The sequence below is a fragment of the Pituophis catenifer genome, unplaced genomic scaffold, assembly GCF_029215685.1.
Source record: "Pituophis catenifer annectens isolate HBS135680 unplaced genomic scaffold, rPitCat1.0.hap2 SCAF_5, whole genome shotgun sequence".
In the NCBI taxonomy this organism is placed as follows: domain Eukaryota; kingdom Metazoa; phylum Chordata; class Lepidosauria; order Squamata; family Colubridae; genus Pituophis; species Pituophis catenifer.
The window spans coordinates 90,705,010-90,732,573 of NW_027256885.1; the positions used below are offsets into that span (position 1 = coordinate 90,705,010).

The following is a 27,564-nucleotide window of genomic DNA, read 5'->3' on the forward strand; positions in this document are numbered from 1 at the left end:
AGAAGTCCCCTATCAATAACCTCAACGATTACAGACCAGTGGCACTCACTCCTATCATCATGAAGTGTTTTGAGAAACTGGTCTATCCGTGTTCTGCCCCAGCTCCGGATTTCCGAGGATATTGACGCACACCAACGGTCCTTATCAAATTTATTAAGTAGCAAGAATAAACCAAAGTCCGGCAAAGGTTGGCAACCAGCCCAGAAAACAAAATACAATAAGACTTTTCCAAAAATGCTCTGATGATAATTACAAGTTGTTTCCAGCAAGAAACTTACTAACTGTGTGTGACTTAAATAGGCTAAGGGAGTGGCCAATTATCCTCAAGCCTTACTCTCGAGGAGACCTCCTCCTCCTGAGTAGCCACTCCTGCCGTTTGGCAGCCCTGCGTGCTCGAGCATTGAGAAGAGGCTCCTCCATTTCACTCTCTCCACTTGAAGGAGCCTCTGGAGGTTCTGAAGGCCCTGGCTGAGTCTCTGCCTCTGGCACCACATCCTCTTCAGCCTCTTCGCTGTCCAACGCGAGCGCCGGCTGCACAGGCTGCTGGCGCGACACCACACCAGCCTCCTCGTCGTCAGGATCAGCCACGATCTGCTCAGGCCGCAGGTGGGCCACAACAGTCGGCACATTATTTCTGATCTTCCACATACATTTGATAAACAACAGTTTGCATACAGAACAAATAGATCTACAGTGGATGCTATAGCCATCACTCTTCACACTGCTCTGACTCATTTGGAACAGCGGGGGGCTATGTGAGGATGCTTTTTGTAGATTTTAGCTCTGCATTTAACACAATTCTTCCACATAGACTAGTGTCTAAACTTATGGATCTTGGGCTTTCTTATTCAATCTGATTTTGGATTATGGATTTCCTGTCTGGCCGCTCTCAGAGGGTCAGATTAGGGAATCATATCTCTTCAGCTCTTATTCTTAACACTGGTACACCACAGGGTTGCGTGTTAAGTCCCATACTCTTTATTCTGCAGTCCCATTCATGCCAGTAATACTATTATTAAATTTGCAGATGATACAACAGTGGTGGGACTCATCTCCGGGGGGGATGAGTCTGCCTATCGAGATGAGGTGGACCGGTTGCTTTTGTGGTGTGGAGACAATAACTAGGTCCTTAACACCAATAAGACCAAGGAGCTTATAGTGAACTATAGAAGGAATAGATCAGACATCCAGCCCTTGGTTATCAATGGAGACCAAGTGGAGCAAGTGGCTAGTTTTAAGTTTCTGGGTGTTATCATAAAAGAGGACTTGACCTGGGGCACTCATATTGTAGCACTGGTCAAAAGGGCCCAGTAGAGATTATACTACCTGAGACTTCTCAGGAAACAACAACTGAATGAAAAACTGCTGGTGACCTTCTACCGCTGCACCATAGAGAGTATTTTAACTTACTGCACCTGTGTATGGTTTGCCAATTGCACAGTGGCAGATAGGACAGCGCTCCAGAGGGTTAACATAATTGCCCAGAGGATCATTGGTTGCCCCCTCCCCTCTTTGGAAGAGCTTTATAGCTCCCGCTGCCTTAAGAAAGTTCAAAACATTCTTAAAGATTCATCTCATCCTGGGCACCCTTTTTTTGAACTTTTACCATCTGGCAGACGGTACAGGATAATAAAAGCAAGGACAAATAGGCTAAAAAACAGCTTCTATCCCAGAGCAGTAACTATGTGGTGCATGGTGTACTGTATGGTGCAATATTAATGCAATATCAGGGGTTTTTAATTCAATTGTATAGCATGTGAAGGATGTGTGCTTTTGTTTTATCTTTTATGTCTAATGTACACTGAAGATGGCATTTAATTTCATTGTACAAGGTGCAATGACAATAAACTAAACTAAACTAAACTAAACTAAACTAAACTAAACTAAACTAAACTAAACTAAACTAAACTAAACTAAACTAAACTAAACTAAACTAAACTAATTAGGAACTGTAAGGAAGTTCTTTCTTACATTTAAACAGAATCTATCCAGCTACAACTTATTCTTTCTGGTCCTAGTTTCTTTGACCATGGAAAATAGTTTTGGGTCATCTTCTCCAGTCTTCTTTTTTGCACACTTATCTTCCCAATTCCTTCAGCCTACCCTTGAAGGACATGTGTTCAAGTCCTGAATCAATGTTACTTAAACTCATTTCTTCCTCCAGCTACCACCAGCCTTTCTCTCTGATGACCTCTTTCTTGTCTCAGTTCCCTGCCTCCGGTCTTCTGCTGAAATTCCTGTCTTTCCCATTCTCCACCCTTCCTCTTGTATCCTTCCTTGTGGACTCTTTGCTTCTTCGCTTTCATTATGTCTCAATCCCATTTTTTGTCCTAACCACACTGAAAACTTCTCTTTTCTTTACAGAATCTGGAATGAAACCAATGAGTTCCCAGAACTGTTATGCATTCTGTAGCACCACAACGGTTTAGTCTATCAGTGGCATGAGGCCTCATCGCTGCACCCTAGTAATTTATCCAACCCTAAATGATAAAGCAGAATTTTGTTTTACTAAAATAAGCTTCCAAAACTTAGCTCACAACAGTATTGCATATCATCATGCTTGTTTGATTTGATGACTTCCCAAAGTTACCAATAGCAACTGTCAGAATCTACTGCCAAGAGAGAAGATAACATCACTGTTTTCTCGCCTCTATTTTTGAGCAGGTAAAATGTGGGGAAGGGGGAAAAAGATTACGTTCTCACCTTCGTAGTGCAGGCTAAGGATGAGGGGCGTAGCAGGTCCCTCGCTGATCAATTCAACAATGAGAGACTGAGCATCACTTAGCAATCCCCGTTCTGGGACATCATCCATGTCAGAATCATAAATGATAGGGGAGAAAGTGCTACTCCCACTGCGGATCATCAGCCTGGGAAAGGGAAAGGATTTGGGTAAGCAGATCTCCCCAACTCAGGGTACAAGACATACTCTGCGTAAACGAATTTTGAGTAAACCTTGAGAAAGGTATGAGTGGACCGTAACAGATTCAGATAAGAGGTTACACAATGTAAGATTCTGGTATTATACCCTCTAACAATAAAATAGTATTCGTGGAATCCCAGCGGTGTCATAGTTGTGAAAGGCTGGCATCAAACTTGAAAACCTGTCCAAGTTTCTCACTTCAGCCAAATGAAGGCAAAGCTGTTGTAATCTCTTGTCCAAGTTTCTCCTTAATAGTTCACTTATCCCTTCTCCAAGGACAGTTATAAATTCCTTTGAACTTCTCTACTTCAAGTGTTTCATGAGAGTCCATCATATTTTTGTGGGCAGCACAAAAATATCTTTCTCCTCCTGTTTCTTCCTCCTGTTGCTTCTATGTCCTACAGACTGATTGTTGCTCTCATCCCTCCTCCCTGCACCAGGCAAGGTTCTTGACATTTTCTGAAATATATCTCAAGCGTTCCTGCTTGTCATCAGCTGATGCCTCCCCATCTTCTCTTCTCTTCTCCCTTCTCCACTCCCGCCTCCATGGCATGCTTGATTGCCTGTCAATTTTCCATCTTCTCACCCCGCCATCCCCATTTTCCCATTTTCTCACTTGTCATTATCCTCATCCAGTGCCACTCTTTCAAAGTGTAGATGGAGTCTTTGGCCTTCAGGTGCTTCCACCAACCAACGGCAGGTCAGGTTCCGACCACGTGGTCCTCCTGGGGCCTCCGGAGCCACAATGCGTCCACGAGTGGCGTTGTGAACTGTTCCTCCACAAGAAGCTAAGGAGAGAAAGGGCAGATGTTCTTTACAAGTCCCGTTTTCCCCTAGAATTCTTCGAATCCAGAATCCTGCTTAACATTTTATGCATCCTTAGAAAGGTCCTTCAGATCTCATTTTGGCAGGAGAAACTAAGTTTTACCCAAGGTAATATCCTGAATCCCTGGCTAAGACAACCTCTGACAGTTCCCAGGTTCCTTAGTTCAACATTGCCTTTTGGAGTTCAAAGCCACTTTACAAAAAAATTCACCAAATATCATTAAGGTTCTCATTCTCTGCAAATACATTTTGGGCTATTACGTTTATCATCCCTTTGTTTTAAAACCAAGTGAAGTGGCCTTCTGATTTACTAGACATCTGGACTATTGGACTATTGAACTTTTGGGGGACTTGGTGGGCCTTCTGGATTAGAAATATTAACTGACAAAATATAAAGAAACAATTATATAAGCCTATAGCCACAAAACGGATTGACTTTGTGCACTGACTCTGAGGATTACAAATTCAAAAAACTCTAAGAAATGATTGGTGATTGAGAGAAATAGGCTCTGGTTTGTTTTTCTAGCTTATTGGGTACGTGGAATACGGTGGTGATTGTGGATGGTTTTGGACTATTATGTTCTCTCTGTTGTTTCCTTTTGTTTTCTCTCCTCTTTAAATAATTTAATTAGATTGCTTCTTTTAATATTAGCCGCTGAAATGACAAGTATTTCAAATTTAACCAGAATAGGGAAAAAAGCATCATCAACACCATCATCGGCTTCCTTTAGCCCTTCAAGTCAAAGATCTATAGATACCATGCTACAACAAGAGAAAATGAATACCTCTCAACTACAAATGATGCTTCAGTCCATACAGGAAGCTATGACAAAAAATCACAGTGAGATGAAAAATGAGATGGGAGATGAAAAGTGGAATGGGAGAGATGAAGGAAAAAATGTATAATTTGGATGAAAGAATAGGGAACTTTCAGCAAATGATAACAAAGAATGAACAAAGGATTCAGAAAATAGAGAAATCAGAACAAGAAGGAAACACAGGTAGATGAAATAAATCAAAGACTGACACGAGAAAACAAAGAGCTTACAGATTCAGTAATAATGCTCAAAATGGAGAAGACGGCTTATTACTTACGATTCCAAAATTTTGAAGAAGAAAAAGGAGAAGACCTTCTAGATATGATGATAGAGCTATTAGCAGAGGCTTTAAATTTAAATAAACAGGAGATGGATAATGAGGTGGATGAAATATTCAGAATACATACGAGCTACGCAAAAAGACATAAACTTCCAAGAGAGGTGCATGTGAGATTTGTCAAAAAATGAACGAGAAGAAATACTTAAAAAGGCAAGAGATGAACCACTGTAATACAAAGGAAAAGAAATTGTAGTTCTGAAACAGGTTCTCAGAAGAGTAAGGGAAATTAATTAAGTACATAAACTTTAGATGGCTGGTACCTGAGGGGATATTAGTGAAGTGAAATGAAAAAAGATACAGATTGGATACATTAGACAAGGCGGTAGAATTTTATGACTACCATTTCAGCACAAACGAGGGACAGGAAACAAGAGAAGAAATAGAATACAAGATACAAGAGGAACCAATAAGAGAAGAAACAAACATACAACAAGAAGAAAGCGAAGCTGAGAAAATAGAGTAAGCAGAACGAGAAGGAGCGAGAGCAAAAGACCAGAGAGAAATAAGAACAACTAGAAGAGCAATGTCACTGCGTTTTTGTATTTGTCAGCTGGGCTCCCATTCTGAGACTTACGGTAGACTGTCTGACTCTTATCTCTGAAGCTACTGCACATGTCCACATTCTTTCATTTTTCTTCTAACTTTCTTTGTTCGCCTGCCAAGAGGTAAAACAGGAACGCTGCCAAGATGTAATTAATAGCTAGTAAGACTGTTTTTACTTCTTTATAATAAAATGTGTTTTATTAGAATATATCTCGGGTTTTATTTTCTTTAAAAGTATACTCCAAGGAAAAGCGACGATCTGTCTCTAATTAAGGTGCAATTACCCAAAGCGGAATGGGATTAATTGCCACCCTGACATGTGGCAGCAGAGGTCGGTTTGGATTGATTTATGGCTTTTTCATTGCTTGTTACTTTGATGATAAGCGAATAGGCTAATTAGACAGATGATTAATTTAGCGACTGCGGAACGCTGATTTAATTACTGCAACAATGCCAAAAAAGAAAAAAAAGGGAAAATGAAACTCAGAGCATTCTCCACAAATGATTTGTTTTTCTCCGGCGAAGAAGAAGTAGAAAGGAGGCTTTCAAATTTCCAGCCCCTTGCTTCAGCCACACGCCTAGAAGGAGTCGTGGGAGGAGTAGAAGAAACAGATGAAATGCTCTTACAGAGGCTTCAGGAGGAAGATGACAGAAAAGCTGCTTTTGAAGGCAACGTGCTGCAATTGAGGTCAGTGACGTCTCCTTCTGAATATGCATGCTCTCAAACAGTCCTCCCAGAACCTTTTGAATTTGAAACGCTTGGTGCAAGGCCAAAGTTTTCACAAACTGCTGAGCATTTTACCTCCCACACAGAGAGAGAAATAATTTATTATTCTCCTCGAAGCTCCAAGCTCACCCTAGATCAGCAAACTATAAAAAGCTATCATGACCATATAAATTTTTTTGAACATGAGCTATCCCAGGCAAAAATGGCTTTATCTATGCTCAAGCAAGATAAGAGAGAGTCTTGTGTTTTTAAAATTCCTGAAAACGCCATCTTGGCTTCTCCTTCGAAGCCAAAGCCACACCACCAAGAGGGTCTTGTGTCAGGCCAATCAGAACAGAGAGCTGTGTACACATCACAATTGTCACATGACGTTCTCTCTTAAATTACACACCATGCCACGAAGGCGGAAAAATTAATTGAGCTGCCCGAAACTAAAGTTGCAGCACCATCTGCTGGCGAAAGTAATTTACTAGAGAAAGCTGAAATGCATCGCAGTTTGTAAGAACAATTTCAAGTATTGCATCGGACTTTATCAAACATGTCCCTAATCCACTCAGATATTCAGACTGCAATGCCACAAGTGTCTCCACAGGCTCAATCTTCAGCACCCCCTGGTGGTGCTGGTGTCCTTTTAGATGGAGCACAACAACGCTTAATGCAGCAAAGGCAAATGACTGCGTCTCCAGCAGGCCATGTTAATATTGCAGCTCAAATGCAACAGCTCCAAGCTCAAACACAAGTGGCAGTTGGAGCACAGCAAATTCCTATACAGCAGCCACATTTTCAAGTGCATGCACAAATGCCTCCAGCCGTGCAACCAGGACCAGCTTCCGGTCCACATCCAGCGGCACAACCAGGACCATTTGTTGGTCCAGAACAAGCACAGGAAATACCACAGGTATTTTTACCGGCACAGCCAGCATACCAAATGCATGTCTCAGGAATGCCGTGCGAGACGCAATCAAAACACAGCTACAGCCTTATTCAGCTCTTTTGGCATGCTGGTTTATCCGCATCCGCATCCGGCTACACACTGTGATTCGTAAACACGATTGAAATCAGCGCTACGTTACACCAAGAATGGGGCGTTTATATAGCCCATCTTTCCATTAACTCATTAGGACCGCGCCCTTGTTTGTTACCACGCCCCTCTTTTAGGGCGTAGACCGCGCCCTTGTTTATTACCACGCCCCTCTTTTAGGGGTGTAATTGGTCTTCAGCGTGTTCTGGAAGGTGCTGCCGCTGTGTCCTCCGGAATGGTCCTAATCCTGTCGCACCCGATACCACCACCCCACACCCCGCATACGGCCGCCTTCACCCAGTGCCACCACCACCAAGTATGTATATGTCCCTCGATGCTTTCAGCACGTGTTAGAGATGTCGAGCAGGTTGCTAGGCCCGACAGGCGGCTCCCCTTTCACCACGTGTCCTTCTGTAAGAGATAAGTTACATGTATTCTTTGTATCCCACAGGTGGGCATGCCATCCTTCTAATAGGTCATGTCCTTCTAATGTCAGGATTCTCCTATTTCGTAACTGGATCCACTCCTTGATCCAAATTATTTTCGCCGCCTTTTGATATATTTCCCAATCGGGGAGCCCGAATCCTCCCAAATTTCTTTTCCCTTGGAGTATCTTAAAGGAGATCCTCGATTTCTTACCCTCCCAGAACAAGAAAAAATCCTATTTCCATAAACACAAAATTAGGGAGACTCTTATTCGCACGTGGGAGGAAATTAGACAGAGGATTTATACTAAGGTACCCAACTGGCTTTCTATTATGGAAGCGCTGGCGGCCCCAAACAGGAGAGATGATTATAAATTGGGCACATATAAGGATATTTTTGATGGAAAGGGGAAGCTCAAACCTTTGGATTTATTGAGGGACCAGGGTTTCAACTTGGATTGGTGGAATTATCTGCAGATTAATTCAAGATTCCAAAAAGATAGAGACAAATTTGGTATAGAAGCTTGTGAGAAAAATAAGAATTATTCCTGTAAAAGCATAACCTGAGTTACGCCATTTTAAAATCATGTTAAGGTTTTGTTTTACCTTGTATAACCTGATTATATAATTTAGCTGACATTTAAGAACATGAGAAAGGAAGTGTGTAATTCCTGTGTTTTTTTTAGAGGATGTTTGTCTTACAGGAAATATGCTCTGGGTTAACTTGCCCTTATTAATTAAAGGAAGTACGCCATTGATGTTTTTGAGGGGTATTTCTGTTGGGAATTGGGGAATTTCCAGGGTGGAATTATGTACTGCATATGTTATATAAGGTGTTATGTAAGATCTGAAACTGATTCCCAAGGTACTTTATTGACGTGTATTCTGAATGTCCTGAAGACTATAAAAACTCGTGTAAATTGTTTTATTTCCGTCTTTCTCTACTTTAGAGAGAAGGGCCCTTTGCAAAGAATAAACTCTGTTCCAGGATTATTTTGGTCTTTGTCTCTTTTTAAAACAATAATGGGTTTTACCTGTCGACCACAATTGGCGCCCGAAGGGACTGAAAACATTCTGTCTGGAATGGAATTCCCTGATATGTGCGCACACACACTGATTTCAGTGAGATGGGGTTATTTCCTTTCCAGCCGGAATTGCTTTTCTATGAACCTTGAGGCAGAGACCTGAATGCCTGGACAGAGAGAGGAACGTTCCTGAAAACTTCGGTGCACCAGGCGTGAGTATATGTTTTCTCTTTGGTGGTTGGGATTTGTGTATGTTTGTGTGTGTATGGCCTGTATGATTTGTGTGTATAATTAGTGTAATACAGGTTGGGGAAAGTATGGGGCCTTTACTAGGGAAAGGTGCTGCTGAGACTGAAATATCCTCCATCCCCCATATCTCCATTAGGGAAATTGTTAATACAGTGGTTAGAGATTTGGTTGAAAGCTTGTACAAAGGTATTAGATAAGGTGATTATGATTAATTATTGTAAGGAGGTTTGGCTGCCGTTTGTGTTGATACAGCCTAATTATAGGTGGAGTAAGTTTGGGGAGTCAGACCCATATTGGATCAATGCTTTGAAGAACATTTTGGTGAAAAAAGAAGTTGAAAGCTCAATTGTTATATGTCGAACCTCAGTTCCATGTTCAGTAGTTTAACCCCTCTTCCCCGAGAAGTTCTAGAGTTTTGTATGGGAAGGAAGAAGGAAGAAGAGGAAGGTTGGGATCCTTTAGCTTATGCTACATGCCCACCTCCCCCTCCTTCATATAATGGAAGTTGTGGGTGGAATTGATGTTGCTGCTGGGAGCAGAGAGGAAGAGACTTCAGCAGGGCAGTAATATAGGTAGCTGGAGAAGGAGTTGGGTGAATTGTTAGTAACTGTGAAACAGAATCCATCCACTTCTCCTCATGTTACATGTTCACAAACTAAAGGAATGTTTCCTTTAAGAGGAATGCCGAATGGTATTGTGGCTTTTGTGAATGAGTCTTTGACATCTTCTGATCTGGAAGATTATAAAAGAAATATGCCGTCTTTATAGGCGGATCTGATCAAGTTGTCTGAGTCATTGGATTTATTCCTGAGACCCAATCTGTATACTTTTGCAGAGTTACAGCATATATTGGGTTATTTGTTCTCCCCTGAGGAGAGGTCACAAATTCGAAAGGCAGCTATGGCTTTTTTGTTGGGATAAAACCCAAGTGGGGGCTGTTCAGCCCGTTGCTGCATATGTTAAGTCTCCATTAGTTGATCCTGGTTGGAATAATAATAATTTAGCTGATCGGGAACAAATGGAGGGAGTTAAGACAGCTGTACCTCAAGGAAGAAACTTTAAGAAAAATTTTTGAGGTGGAACAGTTGTGGGAAGAAACACCGTCTGTGTTTCTGGAAAATATTAAGGACAATTTGAATAAGCACACTGGTCTTTCTCCTGAAACGCCGGCTTATGAGTCCTTAATGAAAATGAAATTTGTGACGAAATCATGGCCAGACATACAGAAGCTTGAAAATTGGGCTACTACTGATATTGCTGCTCTGTTGAAAGAAGCTTAAAAGGTCTATGTGAATAGGGACGAGGCCAAGACTAGAAGAGAAAAAGAAGGAAAGAAATGATGGATGATGGTGTCTGTGTTGCAACAGACAGGAGAGGGAAAGGAGTTAGGTAGAAGAGGAAAAGGTTTTGTGAAACTTTGGTTGCAATGTGGCGACAGTGTCCTGGAATTGGGAGAGGATTACTCCAGTGGAAAAAGCCTAGTGTTGGTGGATTGGAAAGCAAAAAGTGCTTTGTGTGTGTAAAGGAGAGGCATTTTGCTAGAATTTGTCCTGAGAAGAGGATGATTAGTGGGTCCAGAAGAGGAAGATCATGTGTTTCTAATAGATACGGGTGTGACTAGAATCTATATTTGTAAATTGCCTAGAGGAGTGCATCACACAGTTGTAACTATTAAGATAAGGGGTGTCAAGGGTATACCTTTTGATGTGCCATTGTTGAAGAATGTGAAATTGAGTTGTGGAAAGTGTATTATACGTTTGGATGTGATATTTGTTCTAGAAGTAGGTCTTAATCTGCTTGGGAGAGATGCATTGTCTCTTCTGGGATGTGAGCTTGGTATACAGATCGTTCTTGTTCTTGGATGAGGCAGAAAACTCTGTAGGAATGTGGTAAGGAAGGTTTATTGTTCTTCCTACCTGAGGTTGAATGCGAATATTTTGTCTTTGATTAATGTGTGCCGGCTAATTAAGTGACCTTCTTGGCTTAAGCCTGGAGCTGTGGAGAACAGGTGTGGTTAGGGCCCGAAATCAAGTTTTTGATTAAAAACTGCATCCTGAAGTTTTCCACTGCTTGAGGAATGGGCTACAAGATGTCAAGGATAAAAATGAAATGGGTATCTGAAGGGATGGAACCTTTCTAGGTTTTATTCCAGGTTTGCAAATGTTGTTAAATGGTATATGTGTGTGTATACAATAGTTATATAAATGGTATGGAAATGAATACATTGTGTATGTAAAGAAAAAATATGTAGAGATTTGACAATTTGGCCTTTTCAGTGAATCTAAGTAGATTACATTGAAATGCTGGTGGTGTGACTATTGATATATGTAATCTTTGTGTAAAGACAGGTGCTCAGAAGATTGTTAAATCATATTGGAGTGAATAATACTCAAATATGTATTGGTTGATCTTATTGATAGTGATAGGGGTATACATTTCATTGTCCAAGGTGTTGAAGGTTATGGAACAATTAGGAATTGATTGGCAATTACATTTATTGTTTATGCAAAGTTCTATAGGGTGTTGTGAATGTGCTAATCAGATAAGTAAATCTATGTTATAAAAATTAATGTTAGAGCTTCAACTACTTTGAATGAAGTGTTTGCCTTTAGCTCTATTAAGAATAGGAACTAGTCCTAGGAAAGATCTGGGGATATCTATGTATGAAATGATGTTTGGATTGCCATATGTGGGGAAAGTTGAGATGCCTAGGATAGAATTGAAATATGTTTTTTCTAAAAATGTATACAGGGACTGTCCCAGTGTTTTTCTCATTTAAGGTAAAAAGGACAGAATCCACCTCTTGATTTCCAAGCACATGAATACAAAAGTGGAGACTGGGTCTGATAAAAGCCATTACTGAGAAGAAGTTGCAGCTGGTGTGGAAAGGACCGTTCCAAGTTCTGCTAACTACAGGTTCAGCTGTAAGGACTAAGGAACAAGGTTGGGTATGCTATTCCAGAGTCAAGGGACTGGTGGCTTTGCCTTATGGAAGGACAGTTGCTACGGAACCTGCAAACCCTCTTAAATTGACTTTTTGATGACAAACCTTAGACGATTGGGGACCAATGGATGGAAGAAGAGTTTTATGAAGAATTTTGTATTTGGCTAGGAGTGGTAATAATTCTTGTTGTGTTTTTGATTGTATTGAGGAAAGATATTATTGATTGGTGTAAATCTATGTTTTGGTATCCAGTGGATGTAAGTTCTCCTTGATTGATTGATGAATTGGAGGTAAGATAATAATCTTTTATCTCTTTAGACAATATGTTGGGGGAGCTAGTTCACTAGGAATAATGGGGTTTTTTGTGGTAGTGTTTGTTATTCTACAGGTGTGGATAGGAATGGGGATTTTGGCTGTGTTGCCTAGTTGCCCTATAACATGGTAGCAGCTATGTTTCCATACTGAATTCGAGCACCGTTATTCTTTTATAGAAACACCACTAACCCTAATAGACACCACTGAGGAAGCTGAGATATGTATTAAGTCATCTTTTGAAGATGGTGTGTGCCAAATGCAAATGTACATATGAGATAGTTCCTCAATACATTGGCCTTACAAATAGAATGGAATTTTTATATAAGCAATGCACTGAGCTATTTGGTAATTATATACCTTCATACAAGAAGTTTTGGATTTTGGAGGAAGGGTTACATTTTCTATGTTTAAGGATATAAGTTCCTTACAGGTTAATGTTTTTATGTGGTAACATGGCATTGACCAAAGTACCTATTGTATGGAGAAGAGTTTCTATATTGTTACAGGATGTTCATAATTTACAGGAATAAAAGATAATGAAGAGGAGAAGGGGGGATTGTGAGAAAAATAAGAATTATTCCTGTAAAAGCATAACCTGAGTTACGCCATTTTAAAATCATGTTAAGGTTTTGTTTTACCTTGTATAACCTGATTATATAATTTAGCTGACATTTAAGAACATGAGAAAGGAAGTGTGTAATTCCTGTGTTTTTTTTAGAGGATGTTTGTCTTACAGGAAATATGCTCTGGGTTAACTTGCCCTTATTAATTAAAGGAAGTACGCCATTGATGTTTTTGAGGGGTATTTCTGTTGGGAATTGGGGAATTTCCAGGGTGGAATTATGTACTGCATATGTTATATAAGGTGTTATGTAAGATCTGAAACTGATTCCCAAGGTACTTTATTGACGTGTATTCTGAATGTCCTGAAGACTATAAAAACTCGTGTAAATTGTTTTATTTCCGTCTTTCTCTACTTTAGAGAGAAGGGCCCTTTGCAAAGAATAAACTCTGTTCCAGGATTATTTTGGTCTTTGTCTCTTTTTAAAACAATAATGGGTTTTACCTGTCGACCACAAAGCTAAATATGGAAATTTTGATAAAATTATTTGGGGAATAGACAAGAAAATGTTAGCAAAAATATATAACTTTTTATTAGATGAGGATAGGGCAGAGACCATAGCAAAAAACCAGCTAAATATTTGGGAAAAAAACCTGGGATATAGACTAAATTTTAACGATTGGGAGATGGCCTGGAATAGGAACTATAAAATGACGAAATCGGCAACATTTAGAGAAAACCATTATAAAATGCTACACAGGTGGTATCTAGCACCAGCTAGGTTAGTGAAAATGTTTCCAAATTTCTCAGCTATGTGTTGGAAATGTGGAAAAACGGTCGGTACCTTCTATCATCTATGGTGGACCTGTCCAGAGACCAAAAAGTTCTGGTCAAAAATTCGATATTGGCTTTGTGAAATGACGGGACAGGAGATAGTTCTAGCTCCAGAAATCTTCCTCCTGGGTATAACCGGAGACGGCTTTAACAACAACAAAACTCAACTCATAATCCAGATTACAACTGCGGCTAGATTAGCTTTTGCAAAATACTGGAAAAATAAATCCATACCCTCAGAAGAAATACTAATAAACAAAATCCTAGAGTGCGCAGAAATGGCAAAATTGACGAGTGAGATAAATAATGAGGAGAAATCTAAATATTATGAAGTATGGGGAAATTGGTACAATTGGTTGAAGAATAAGACAAAAACATGATTTCAGGATATGACTTGTTATGCATTCGAAATACGAGCTATATTGTATAGAATATTGAATAGATAAAGATGAAGTTTATTTAACATATGATTCCGTAAATTGTATAAACACCGTACCTCTGAAGGACATAGAGATTGTATATTTTCTTTCATAATGACAAAATTTAATAAAGTATATTAAAAAAAAAAAAAGTTACACGTATTAGTAGATAACCGTGGTTTGTGAGGATACATTCTATGAAACCGTCGAATCAGTCGGTTTGCTTTTACATTACTATGCGGTATCCAAGAAGCCTCTTCTACTGGATACCCCTTCCATTTAACAAGGTAAGAGAGGACCCCCCTTGTCCATCTAGAATCTAGGACTTCATCAATCTCGTAATGGCCCTCTGTGACCGGACCAGGACGGTCGAATACTTGGATATGTTTGGCGGGTTTGAGAAGACTACTATGAAATACGGGGTGGATCTTCCCCAATAACGGAGGTAACTTTAGTACTACAGTCACAGGATTTATTATTCGTATCACCGGAAACGGGCCCAGATATTTCGGTCCCAGTTTCCTACTAGGAAGCCTTAATTTGATGTATTTGGTAGAGAGAAATACCATGTCCCCTACCTTGAATGGTTGAAACGGTGCTCGTTTCTTATTCGCCTGGCTTTTATATGCGAGAGTTGCTTTATCTAATGCCTCTCTGACCTGGGGCCATACCGTATTCATCTTATCGGCCCACTCATGGGGCATTGGCGACGTTGTCGGTGGTTGATCTAACTCGGGTATTGCTACAAAGTCTCGTCCCATTGCCACCCGAAAAGGAGTGAGACCCGTACTGCTATGAACTGCATTGTTATAGGCGACCTCCGCAAAAGGTAGCAGTGAAGACCAATCGGTCTGTTGATATGAAACATAGCAATGAAGATATCGCTCTATCATTGCATTTGCTCTCTCTGCAGCCCCATTGGTACTAGGGTGAAATGCCGAACTGAGGCCTTGCGTTGATCCAATAGCCGAGAGGAAGTTCCTCCAAAAGCGGGCTGTAAATTGCACCCATCAGAAATAATATGACGGGGTACCCCGTGTAACCTATAAATGTGTTGTATAAATAGCTTAGAGCTGAGGGTAATCCTCGGCACGGTGATCTGTCCCCGTCCCCACACACACACACACACACACACAGCCAGCCGAGGGTTAAGGAAACACTTTGGAACGCACCCAGTTCTTATCTCCCTCTTGGCAGTGATAGACACACCGTCTGCCAAGGGACTTTATTTTCACAAACAGACAGATAAGATACGAACGTTCAAGAAAGTCCAAACAGAAATAATATTCCTCCCAGCAGTTCCGGACGAGGCTTTAGTGACTTTCCAAGGTTTACTTTGTTCGTCACAAGGATCCTTTGACCACTACCCTCTATTATATAGTCTCTGGGGTGTGGTCCAGTGACTCAGTTCTAATCCCTAGCACGCCTCCTAAGCTGCTGCAAACGTTTATCACGCCTTCGGAGGCGTGCGTCCAGGAATGATGTTTCATTATCACTTTGATTCGAATCAGCTGTCTCCTCTCCCTCGACCGGCACTTGAGACAATGCCAGAGGGGAGGGGCCTGGAGAGGAAGGCCTGGCTGACTCCTCTTCCTCATGCTCGGAGCTTTCTTCCTCCGATGGGACAGGCTCAGAGGGCGGGGCCACAACACACGGAATGAAATGAGCTTGTTTAGAAAATAAATCGATAATAGTCCAAATAACCGTGTTCCCATTGCTGTCTGGCAAATTGACTATAAAGTCCATCCCTATCTCCTCCCATGGTTGGGTAGGTGTGGCTACAGTCTGTAGTACTCCCAAAGGTTTTCCAGGGCGGGATTTGGCCTTGGCGCATATGGAACAGTCTTGTGTGTATGTTTCTATATCTTTCCTCATATGTGGCCACCAAAACTGATGCCATGTTAAATGCAGGGTTTTAAGGAAACCGTAATGCCCAGCCAATTTATTATCATGGCATCGGTGTAACACCAGGCCCCGGACCCCTTCTGGTACATACGTTTTGTCCCCTTTCCGTGAAAACCCGTCCCTATGCGTGAGCAGGTGTTTGTTTTCCTTAAACCAGCTATCAGTGTTTAACTCCCTTTGCACCTGCTCTTTCCAGTCTATTGTAGTCTCTGTGGTTACGGCTGCTGCAGTCCTACCACCATTGGGCACCATAGCTTGCACTATCTCATCCCGTTTGCTCTGGAATTGAGGCATCCGAGAGAGAGCGTCGGCCAGGAAGTTCTTGCCACCGGGCATGTGTTTTAGCGTGAACCGGAAATGCTGAAAATAATGTGCCCACCGGACTTGTTTAGGAGACAGTCGTCTGGGAGTTTGTAATGCTATAAGGTTGCGGTGATCCGTCCACACCTCAAATGGTACCTGTGCTCCTTCCAAAAGATGCCTCCAGGTGAGAAGAGCCCAATGAACAGCAAACGCCTCCTTTTCCCAGATAGCCCAACCCCTTTCCGTGGGACTGAATTTTTTGGAGGTGTACGCACACGGGTGTAACTGACCTTGGACATCGGTTTGTAACAACACAGCCCCTACCGCAACGTCACTTGCATCCACTTGTACTATGAATGGTTTCGATTGATCAGGATGTTGTAGTATGGGTGCCTCAGCAAAACAACGTTTCAGGGTTTCAAAAGCTGTCTGGCACTCCATCGTCTAATCCAAGCGCCGTCCAGGTCGCAGAGGCCCTTCCCCTTTTGTGCGTAGCAGGTTTGTTAACGGCAGGGCAATATGTGCGAATGTTGGGATGAACTGACAATAGAAGTTGGCGAACCCAAGGAAGCTTTGTAACTGTTTCCTTGTTGTAGGGGCCAGCCATTCCAGCACAGTATTTACTTTTGTCGGATCCATCGCTATACCGTCCTTGGATATCCTATATCCGAGATAGTCTAGTTCTGTGCGATGGAATTCGCACTTGGACACCTTAACATACAGGTGGGCTTTTAACAACCGTTCCAATACCTGACGGACTAAACTAATATGTTCCTCCATAGACTCGGTGTATATTAAGATATCGTCTAGATACACTAGAACCCCTTGGTATAGATAATTGTGTAATACCTCATTAATCAATTGCATAAAGACTGCGGGAGCGCCCTGCAATCCAAACGGCATAACATAAAACAAGGTGGTTTTCCACTCGTCTCCTTGTTTTACACGTACCCTATAGTAGGCCTCCCGTAAGTCCAATTTTGTAAAATACTTTCCGGTCGCTAATGCAGCTAACAGGTCCTTCATTAAGGGTAACGGGTATAATGGTTCTACGCTTACTGCGTTCAAACCTCGATAGTCCACACATAAACGAAGCCCTCCATCCTTTTTCTCATGGAACAACACCGGAGCGGCCATACGTGACCGACTAGGTTGTATAAACCCACGGGCTAGGTTTTTGTCAATGTATTTATGTAATTCTTCCACCTCACGTGGGGTCAATGGGGTCATAACGCCTCATTCTTGGTGTAACGTAGCGACGATTTCCTCTCAGGAATGCCGTGCGAGACGCAATCAAAACACAGCTACAGCCTGATTCAGCTCTTTTGGCATGCTGGTTTATTCGCATCCGCATCCGGCTACACACTGATTCGTAAACACGATTGAAATCGGCGCTACGTTACACCAAGAATGGGGCGTTTATATAGCCCATCTTTCCATTAACTCATTAGGACCGCGCCCTTGTTTGTTACCACACCCCTCTTTTAGGGTGTAGACCGCGCCCTTGTTTATTACCACGCCCCTCTTTTAGGGGCGTAATTGGTCTTCAGCGTGTTCTGGAAGGTGCTGCTGCTGTGTCCTCCGGAACGGTCCTAATCCCGTCGCACCCAATACCACCACCCCACACCCCGCATACGGCCGCCTTCACCCAGTGCCACCACCACCAAGTATTTATATGTCCCTCGATGCTTTCAGCACGCGTTAGAGATGTCGAGCAGGTTGCTAGGCTCGACAGCATGTTCCCCAACAGGCCTTTTCTGTTGCTCCACTAGCCGGTGAGTCAAAATTAAAGATGTCAGGACAGAATTATAAGGCCTGGGTCAGTGAGATTGGATTGTTACTTCACAGAGAAGGTACTCACTGTATGGTTTTTAATCCTCCTGCTCAGCCATGGACTCCTGCAATAAGAGACTTAGAGACTAAAGCTTGCACAACATTATTGATGTCCATGGATACTGAACTGCAGGTTACCTTTCTGCCTGATGCAACAGCCCAACAAATTTGGGTCCAATTGGAAAATTGCTACAGGCCTGTTTCAATTGAATCTTCATGTTTGCTCATGTCTGAGTTCCATGGTTCGAGATTGAAACCTGGTGAACAAATTGGAGGACATTTAACCAAACTGAAAGGAATCAGAAGAGAATTGAGAGAAAGAGGCTCAACGCACGGTGGATCATATATGCAGACTTTTAATTGAAGAAGACGCACTCATGTTAGCCAAGCCACATTTGCGAGGACCACCCGCATCAAGAGCTCCAGCGAGGCGTGCCTTCCAAGGAAGAGCCTACGTTCCAAGGATGCCAAGATGCTACATCTGTAATCGTGTGGGACATGCCACCCGGGATTGTCCCCAACGAGTTCCAGCTCCCATCTCGTACCAGCCCAGAGGAACAGATTCCAGAGGAGGCAGAGGCAGAGGCGGAAGACAAGGTCGTCGTGCTCCCAGACGTGATCCACAAGCTCCACTCGCCACATTGGCTTTAACCAACGATCCACAACCTCATCCAGAGTAGGACACACGACTCCTGTGGACTTTGGACAGTGGTGCAGCATTGCATGTTACCTACAGAAAGGAACTTTTCACAGAGATGCACGAGCCTGAACCTGAACTACATGAACTTTATTCTTTTTCCACTCATCCTTGTCAGGTCAAAGGAAAAGGAACTGTTTATGTTGAAGAGCTTGATGCATTCATTCCTGATGTTTATTATATACCAACAGCAAATAGTAATTTCCTTAGTCAGAGTCACTTATCTAGAATGTTAAAGTTCCAGGTTCACCACCTTGAAAAAGCAAGTTACATAGTTAAAGATGGAGATATTGTTGCTGAAACCATGTTAATTGGTGGTGTTTATTACTTAAAGCCAAAGCCTAAATCACAAGCACAGGCAAGTATGCAAGCTCCAAAAGGGGAGAGCACAGGCCCAGAGAGAGATGTTCCAGTGAGAGATCCTGTTGCTACTCCAAAGGCTCCTAAAGCCAACAAAAAGAAAATTAGGAAACAGGTTGCTCAGAGCAAGCCTGAGGTTCCTCGTAGAACTGTTAATGTTGAGAATTCACTAACTGGTAAACCTTTGCATTCCAGGTGTTTGCCGGAGTTTGCAAAAGGTTTGGATCTAAAGGGGTGTAAGGTGTTTTTGGATTGTGTTGTCTGCAAAAAGGCCAAATCCAAAGCAGCAGCCATTCCCAAACGCGCTACACGCCTGTCAACACGCATTTTTGATTTGGTTCACACTGACATAGTTGGTCCTTTTCCGCCAACACTTGGTGGTAGAAAATATTTTCTAACAATTGTTGATAATTATTCTAGATATGGATATGTATATCCTATGAAAGAAAAATCTGAGACCTTTCAGATCTTTAAAGACTTTGCTGCTCTTGTTTCTACCCAACACCAAGTTCGCATCGCCAGAATCCAGAGTGATCGTGGTGCTGAATTCATGTCTAAGCGTTTCCAGGACTGGATGCGTAAGAATGGAATTCTTCATCAGACGTCAGCCCCTTACACACCGGCTCATAACGGAGTCGTAGAGAGACGACAGGGGGTTCTGCAAACCATGATGCATTGTCTTCTAGAAGACGCCATCTGTCAGACTTCGATGCTATCTCAAAATAAATGAATTTCCAAACTGCCAATCTTTAAGGAAATCTTTTCTTTAATTGAGCACAGCCACCGGATTATGACTCGATGCGGACAAGACTGAACTTTTGCCCCCCAATCCCTCCCTTTCCGATCCCCAATTCTTTGCTTCTCATTGGCTATCTTCCAAGTCATTCTCCAGACTTCTTGTCACGTCATTTCCCAGGAATATCTCCCCCTCCTCATTTCCACAACAACCCGACTTCAAAGGGATTTAGCAGGCAAAAGTTCAGAAATTATCTCTCTCCTCTCTATGCCAGCGCTGAGGCGCTGACACCAACCTTAGTATGCCATACTGGGGTGAAGCTATCAAATATGCAAACTACATTGTAAACCGTACTTGGAGCAGTGTAATAAATCAGACTCCTTTCTTCATGTTGTATGGCTACAAGCCCGATCTCAAAAACCTCCATATTTTTGGTTCATACGCTATGGTGAACATTCCCTTAGCTCAAAGAAGAAAAGGAGGTCCAGCAGCAAAGAGACTGAGATTTATGGGCATTGATGATAACTCAAAATGGAGCAAATTTATTGACTCTAAACAAGTAATTGTGATTTCCCAATCTGCTAATTTTGAGGAAGATGTTGACTGGTCCAGGATTCATTCCAATGATCCTGGAGTTTATTTTCCTAGAGATGATACTGCTGATGCCACACAGCCTGATGATCAAGATTCCACTGGTTCTTCTCAACCTGATGTTCCATCTTTGCAAGCCGCGGATGCTGACGCTAGTGACAAATGTGAGGACGAGGACAAAGTAGAAGAAGAATGGACTGTTGTTCCGAGACATTCCAAGAGGGTCACAAAGGGAATCCCTCCACAACGATATTCGTGGCAACTGACAAAAGCACCCTTGCCTTTGATTTGCAATGTTACACTTCCACCTGATAATTTCACACAAATCAAGCAACTCCCTGATTCAGAGCAAGACAAATGGTATGAGGCAATGCAGGTTGAAATGGAGAGTCTAAAGAAACTTAAGGTGTTTACACCTGCAAAACCTCCAGCAAACAAAAGGGTCATTGGCACTCAATGGGTCTACAGAATCAAGAAGAAGCCAAATGGTGAGTCATTGTACAAGGCCAGACTTGTAGCTCAGGGTTTCGCTCAACATTATCCTGAGGACTACACAAATACCTATTCACCAACAGTCCGGACTGAGAGTGTAAAAATTGCTTTAGCAACTGCAACTATTCTTAGTTTAGAAGTTTTCCAGTTCGATGTTGACACGGCTTATCTACATGCTGACCTAGATGAAGAGATCTACGTGAGAGGTCCTCCAGGGTTCCGACAGCAAGAAGGGGATACCTGGTTTCTAAACAAAAGTCTTTATGGTCTGAAACAGTCTGGTTTAATGTGGTACTTATGTCTTACTGACAAACTAAATTCAATGGGCTTTATTAAGTCCGAAACTGATGAGTGCATGTCCACAAAAAGATCTAACAATGCATATGAGATAGTTCTTGTTTATGTTGATGATATTGTTTATATTGGTCCAAATAAACAAATGAGTGAAATTTTTGCCAAAGCTTTACAAAGATACTTCACATTGAAATCTTTAGGTCATATTAGCACTTATTTAGGTGTTCAGATTGACAAAACACAGAAGGGGTTTAGTCTTTCACAAGAAGATAAAATTGAACAAATTTTGCATCATTGCAACATGAAAGATGCTAACACAACAAAGACACCCATGCAAATGGATTTTCACAACTTGACACATGAACCAAGTCCTGAGTTCGAGGATCAAACACTTTATCGTTCAGTTATTGGGTCACTGTTGTATATTAGTAGTTGGACCAGACCCGACATTGCACTTAGTGTTAATCTCTTGTCTCGACACGTAGGTAAGGCAAAACAGTTTCATTGGACATGTGTTAAGAAATTATTGAAATACCTAAAACACACTAAACATATGAAGCTATTGTTAGAACCAACACAGAATTATGTTGTTATGCAGATTCTGATTGGGCGAGTGATAAGAAATCACGTAAAAGTACTTCAGGTTATATGATGTTCTTAAATGGATGTCCTGTTTACTGGCAAGTGTGTAAACAGAATTTTGTTTCTTGTTCATCTACTGAAGCTGAATATGCTTGTGTTTCAGATGCATGTAATTCTCTAACATGGTTTGATGCTTTGGTCACAGATATCTGGACACGTCCGATCCAACCAATTACCGTGATGGAAGACAATGAATCGGTGGTTTATATTTCTGAATCACATTTCACAGGTTCTAGGTCCAGACACATTGACATCCGTTATCAAAACATAAAACAATTAATGAAAAAAGGTTTTGTTAAATTGCAGTATGTATCTACACATGATCAAATTGCTGATATGCTCAACAAACCGCTTCCAGCAGCTCAACACGAGTATCTGCGTAAGAAGATGTGCCTTAATTGATGATGTACTTGATGTTCACTCAACTGACAAAGAAGGGGATTGTCACTGCGTTTTGTATTTGTCAGCTGGGCTCCCATTCTGAGACTTACGGTAGACTGTCTGACTCTTATCTCTGAAGCTACTGCGCATGTCCACATTCTTTCATTTTTCTTCTAACTTTCTTTGTTCGCCTGCTAAAAGGTAAGGCAGGAACGCTGCCAAGATGTAATTAATAGCTAGTAAGACTGTTTTTACTTCTTTATAATAAAATGTGTTTTATTAGAATATATCTCGGGTTTTATTTTCTTTAAAAGTATACTCCAAGGAAAAGCCACGATCCGTCTCTAATTAAGGTGCAATTACCCAAAGCGGAATGGGATTAATTGTCACCCTGACAAGCAAGACCTATATAGAAGTGATGGAGATGGAAGCTGAAACTAAACTGTTCTCAATTAACATAAATGGATTGAATTCTCCTATGAAAAGGAAAAAAAAAATACACATCTACAAAAATTAAAATTAGATATAATCTGTCTCCAAGAAGTTCACATTAAAACCCAACATAGTAAACTATTGGAATTCCCCAAGATTGGGAAAGTATATTTTTCATTAGCAAAACAAGAGAGGGGTGGTTTTCTATATTAAGGAAACAATAAATGCCAAACAAATCTATATAGATGAAGAAGGGAGAATTTTGATGGTGGAGTTAGTAATAAATAAAAAAAAGATACTTCTGATAGCAATCTATGCACCAAATAACAAACAAGAAGAATTTTATTAAAAAATTGCACAAGAAGATAATTGAAATGGACTATGAAAATATATGTATGATAGGAGACTTTAATGCAATTGTAGATACAAAATTGGACCATAAAAGTAGTAAAATAGGTAAAAAGGTAAGGAGGACTCTTCCTGGGACTTTTTTCAAAATGGCAGAAGAAATAGGTATATAGGATACATGGAGAGAAACAAACCCAGTATACATTTTATTCAAATAGACACCAATCATGGTCCAGAATTGATATAATATGGATGTCCCCGGAATTGAGCACAAATGTGCAAGAGATAGAGATAGAAACGAATTTATGGGCTGACCATAATCCAATAAAAGTGAGTTGGAAGGGACAAAAGAAAAAGGTGAGATGGATGCTGAATCAGTCAATATTAAAAGATAATGTATTAAAACAATAGAAAAATTGTGGGCATGGCATGGCTTGGTGGGTGTGGCAGGGAAAGGATACTGTAAAATCTCCATTCCCACCAGTGGTGGGTTCCTCCCGGTTCCTCCCGGTTCCGTCGAGCCGGTAGCGGTGACGATATGACGTCACCGAACCGGTTCTGCCCCCCCGCCCCCCCCGCCCCCCCCACCCCCCGCGTTATTCTTACCTTTTATTTGGCCCCACCCCCAATCTATTGCTGCCTCCTGAATCCCAGCTGATGGCTAGAGGGAAAAAAACTGTTTAAACTCTTGCCGCGGGGCTTCAAAGGGCCACCCTACAGCTAAATTAGCCAAAATAAAAGATGCCGGAAATCAGCCAAACAATAGTAGGAGTTATGGAGGAGGATACTGATGTTGAGATAAATTTGTCTAATATGAAATGTGTAAAATTAAAGGTAAACTGTTAAAGCTTAAGATTCAGAGATCTGTTGAAAGGGTCTAGATATTAAGAAATATAGATAGAACTTTCACGTATAAATTGAAACAAAAATAGAGCTGTATTCAATTTGAAATTAAGATGTGTGGTGATAAAATTGTAAGGTAATCAATCAAATTAAGAGGTTAGAATATTTTTTTTTTTTAAATTACGTTTTGATATTGTTGTTAAAAGGTTTAATGAAGGGAAGTTGGGAAAGAACCAGATATAATTGAATTCATAAATGGATATAAAAATGAATTAAGGCTTTCTTCTTTAGGAAATTAAATTGGTGGTAATATAATAGAATAGTTCTGATCAAGATATTAGAATTCATGTTAAAAAAGTTTTTTGTATGTTCTGATTTTTAATTTTAAAAGATGTAATGGGAAATTGTGAATGGAGTTTTTTCTTTTCTTTTTTTTTCTTTTTTTTAAAAAATGTAAGCGATTGTACCTATCTGCAACCGGATTGCAACTTCGCTCCTGAAAGATATATTTTATGTTTATGTTGGAAAATAAATAAATAAATACTTTTTTTTAAAAAAGGGCCGCCCTACAGCTGATCAGTGTTAAAAGAAAACAAATGAGTAGACCGGTGCCTGCAAAAATACATGAGTAGATCAGTGCCTGCAAAAATAAATGGGTAGATTGGTACAGCTCTGCAAGCAGTTAAAAGCCTGGTAGACCAGTACCTCTGCTAAATCCTAAATAATTGTCACATGACCATCAAGCCATGCCCACAAAATAAGCCACTCCCACAGAACTGATAGTAAAAAATTTTAGAACCCACCCCTGATTCCCACCCCACTCCGGGAGAAGGATACTGCAAAATCCCCATTTCATCCCGAACAGCTGGGACTTGGGAGGCAGAGAATAGATGGGGGCGGGACCAGTCAGAATTTTTACTACCGGTTCTCTGAACTCCTCAAAATTTCCGCTACCGGTTCTCCAGAACTGGTCAGAACCTGCTGAAACCCACCTCTGGGTGGCACGCCTTTTTGTGGTATGAGAAGAATAAAATAGATACTTCCAAAGACATTATGTAAGAAATGCACTACTTCTAGTGTGGGAAAAAGGTAATACAAAAAACTATAGGAAGATACCAGTCTGGCTTTCTACAATGGAAGCACTGATACATCCAAATGTTATTAACTTGAAAAGAACTGTAACATATAAAGACATTCTAAATGAAGATGGGGAACTCAAAAGGACACAGGAATTGCAAAATCAAGGGATAGACCATGGTGGCCATACTTGCAAATACAATCAAGATATGTAAAAGATGCAAAGACACATGGATTCTATAAAGAGCCAACAGTACTTGATCAGATACTTTTAGGGACGGATGAAAAGTTAATAAATAAAATATATAGTTATCTGTTAAGTATTAAAATGGAAGATGAACATGTGACAGAAACGATGATAGCGTGGGCAAAAAACTTTGGATATACCATGGAGCTAGATAAATGGCAAAAACTCTGGGACAGAAATTACAAATTGACAATGGCAACTACTTATAAAGAAAACCTGTATAAAATGTTTTATAGGTGACCTTTGCCACCGGCAAGACTAGCAAAGATGTTTAAAAATATATCTGCTAAATGTTGGAAATGTAATCAGATACCGGGTTCTTATTATCACATGTGGTGGACATGTCCAAAAGCAAAAAAAAAAAAATTGGACGAGAATACATACATGGTTAGAGAAAATTATAAAACAACATATAGACTTAAAACCAGAAATATTTTTGTTAGGTATACTACCAGAAAATTATAATAAAGGAACTACATATTTAATAATACATGTGTTGGCTCCGGTGAAGACGGTGCCTTTTTAAGGTCCGCCAGCCCCGCCGTTTGTAGAGCCGCTTCGATCGTGAGAAGCGGCTTGAAAACTCCAGAATCTGTAGGATTTGAAGGAGAGAGTTGGCAAGGCGCAGGTTGAGCCCCTGTGAGCCCCCAGAAGTTTGCTACTGGGGAGGAAACAGGCGCGGCTCCCTTTCAACTTGCGAAGACTCCGGACGGCGTGGGACGACTCTGCTTCCTGCAGAGCAAGCCAGCAGCAGCAAACATAACCGATTGAATTTAACCTTACCAATTAACGGAGAAAAAAACCTGAACCCTGAAACCAAGGAATTGCAAGTATTTTCCTTTCTTTGTGACTTTTCGATCTGACTAAAAATTTAAGTGAGTGGAAGCGGCTTGAAAAGATGGCGCCGCTCCAGCATTAACAAGTTAACAAGCTGAAAGGGAAAGTGACTTTCTAAAGCCATTCTAATAAGTTACATTGTAGCGCTGTTTGTTGCGAGCACAGGAGAAGAGGGGTGAAAAAATCCCTTTCTAAAACAAGCTGACTTCATACAAGTTTAATTTTACTTCTAATTTGATTAAAACTGGGGGATAACAAGGGGGTAAAATACCCCCATCATGGAAAACAGCTTATATTTCTTTGATACCAAAAGAGCAAGCAGGTCCTAAAAAACCGGAAAATTATAGGCCAATATCTCTTCTGAATAATGACTACAAAATTTATGCAAAAGTATTAGCCAACAGGTTGATGCCAGTGATTCAAGAGGTGATTCATGATGATCAAGCGGGATTTATAGAGGGTAGATATATGAAGGACAATGTAAGGCAAGTGATAGATTTATTGGAATATCTTGAGAAGAATAAACAGATCCCTGCAGTGCTGGCTTTCTTGGATGCGGAGAAAGCCTTTGATAGAGTGGATTGGAATTTTCTATTAAAGACTTTGAAAAAAATGGACTTTGGGGATCAATTTATATTGGCGGTTTCAGCAATTTACCAAGAGCAAAAGGCACAGATTATTATTAATGAAAGTTTGACAACAGACTTCAAAATTGAAAAAGGAACAAGACAAGGCTGTCCGTTATCCCCTTTGCTATTTATTTTAACATTAGAAGTCTTGTTGAATATAATAAGGGATTCGACTAGCTTGAAAGGTATAGTGATAAGGCAAGAAGATTACAGAATAAGGGCATTTGCAGATGATCTGGTTGTTACCCTAACACAGCCGGTGGAATCAATAATCCTGATGAAAGACATTATAAAAGATTATGGTACAGTATCAGGATTTAGACTGAACCAGAAAAAAACTAAGATGATAGTTAAAAATATGACACAAGACCGAAAACATGAACTTGAAAGGAGGGCAGGTTTTGAGATTGTGTCAAAGGTTAAATATTTAGGAGTTCAGGTTGCAGAATCTAATATGAAACTGATTCAAAATAATTATGAGGTGTTGTGGCGAGAGGTACAAAAAGACATGGAGACATGGAAAAAACTGCAGCTTTCTTTACTTGGAAGAATAGCAGCAGTAAAGATGAACATTTTGCCAAGATTTCTTTTTTTGTTTCAAATGATTCCGGTGCTTAAAAGTGATAAACAATTGAAAGAGTGGCAAACTGGAGTGAATAAGTTTGTCTGGAACGAGAAAAAACCGAGAGTGAAATTGAAAATTATGCAAGATGTTCCGGAAAGGGGAGGTCTTAAACTTCCAAACCTACAGTTATATTATGAAGCAGCAGCTTTGACTCAAGCAAGTGATTGGTTTGGAAGGAAAAAGACTGGAATATTGAATATAGAAAGTTTTGATCTCGAATTTGGTTGGCACGCTTACTTATTTTATGAAAACAAAGTGGATAAAGTATTTAAAAGTCATATACTTAGAGATTCTCTGATGAGAGTATGGAAGAAGCACCGACTCA

General features: G+C 40.8%; 1 protein-coding gene across 1 annotated transcript in view; it reads right to left on the reverse strand.

The window, feature by feature from the left end:
- Positions 1–27,564, reverse strand: part of SEZ6L2 (seizure related 6 homolog like 2) — an 81,923-nt gene that overhangs the window by 35,452 nt on the left and 18,907 nt on the right. Inside the window, exons 8-9 of the mRNA XM_070944803.1 lie at positions 3,537–3,708; positions 2,704–2,867 (exon numbers count right to left, since the gene is read on the reverse strand). Coding sequence (XP_070800904.1) covers positions 2,704–2,867; positions 3,537–3,708 — 336 coding nt within the window. The remainder of the gene's footprint in view (positions 1–2,703; positions 2,868–3,536; positions 3,709–27,564) is intronic.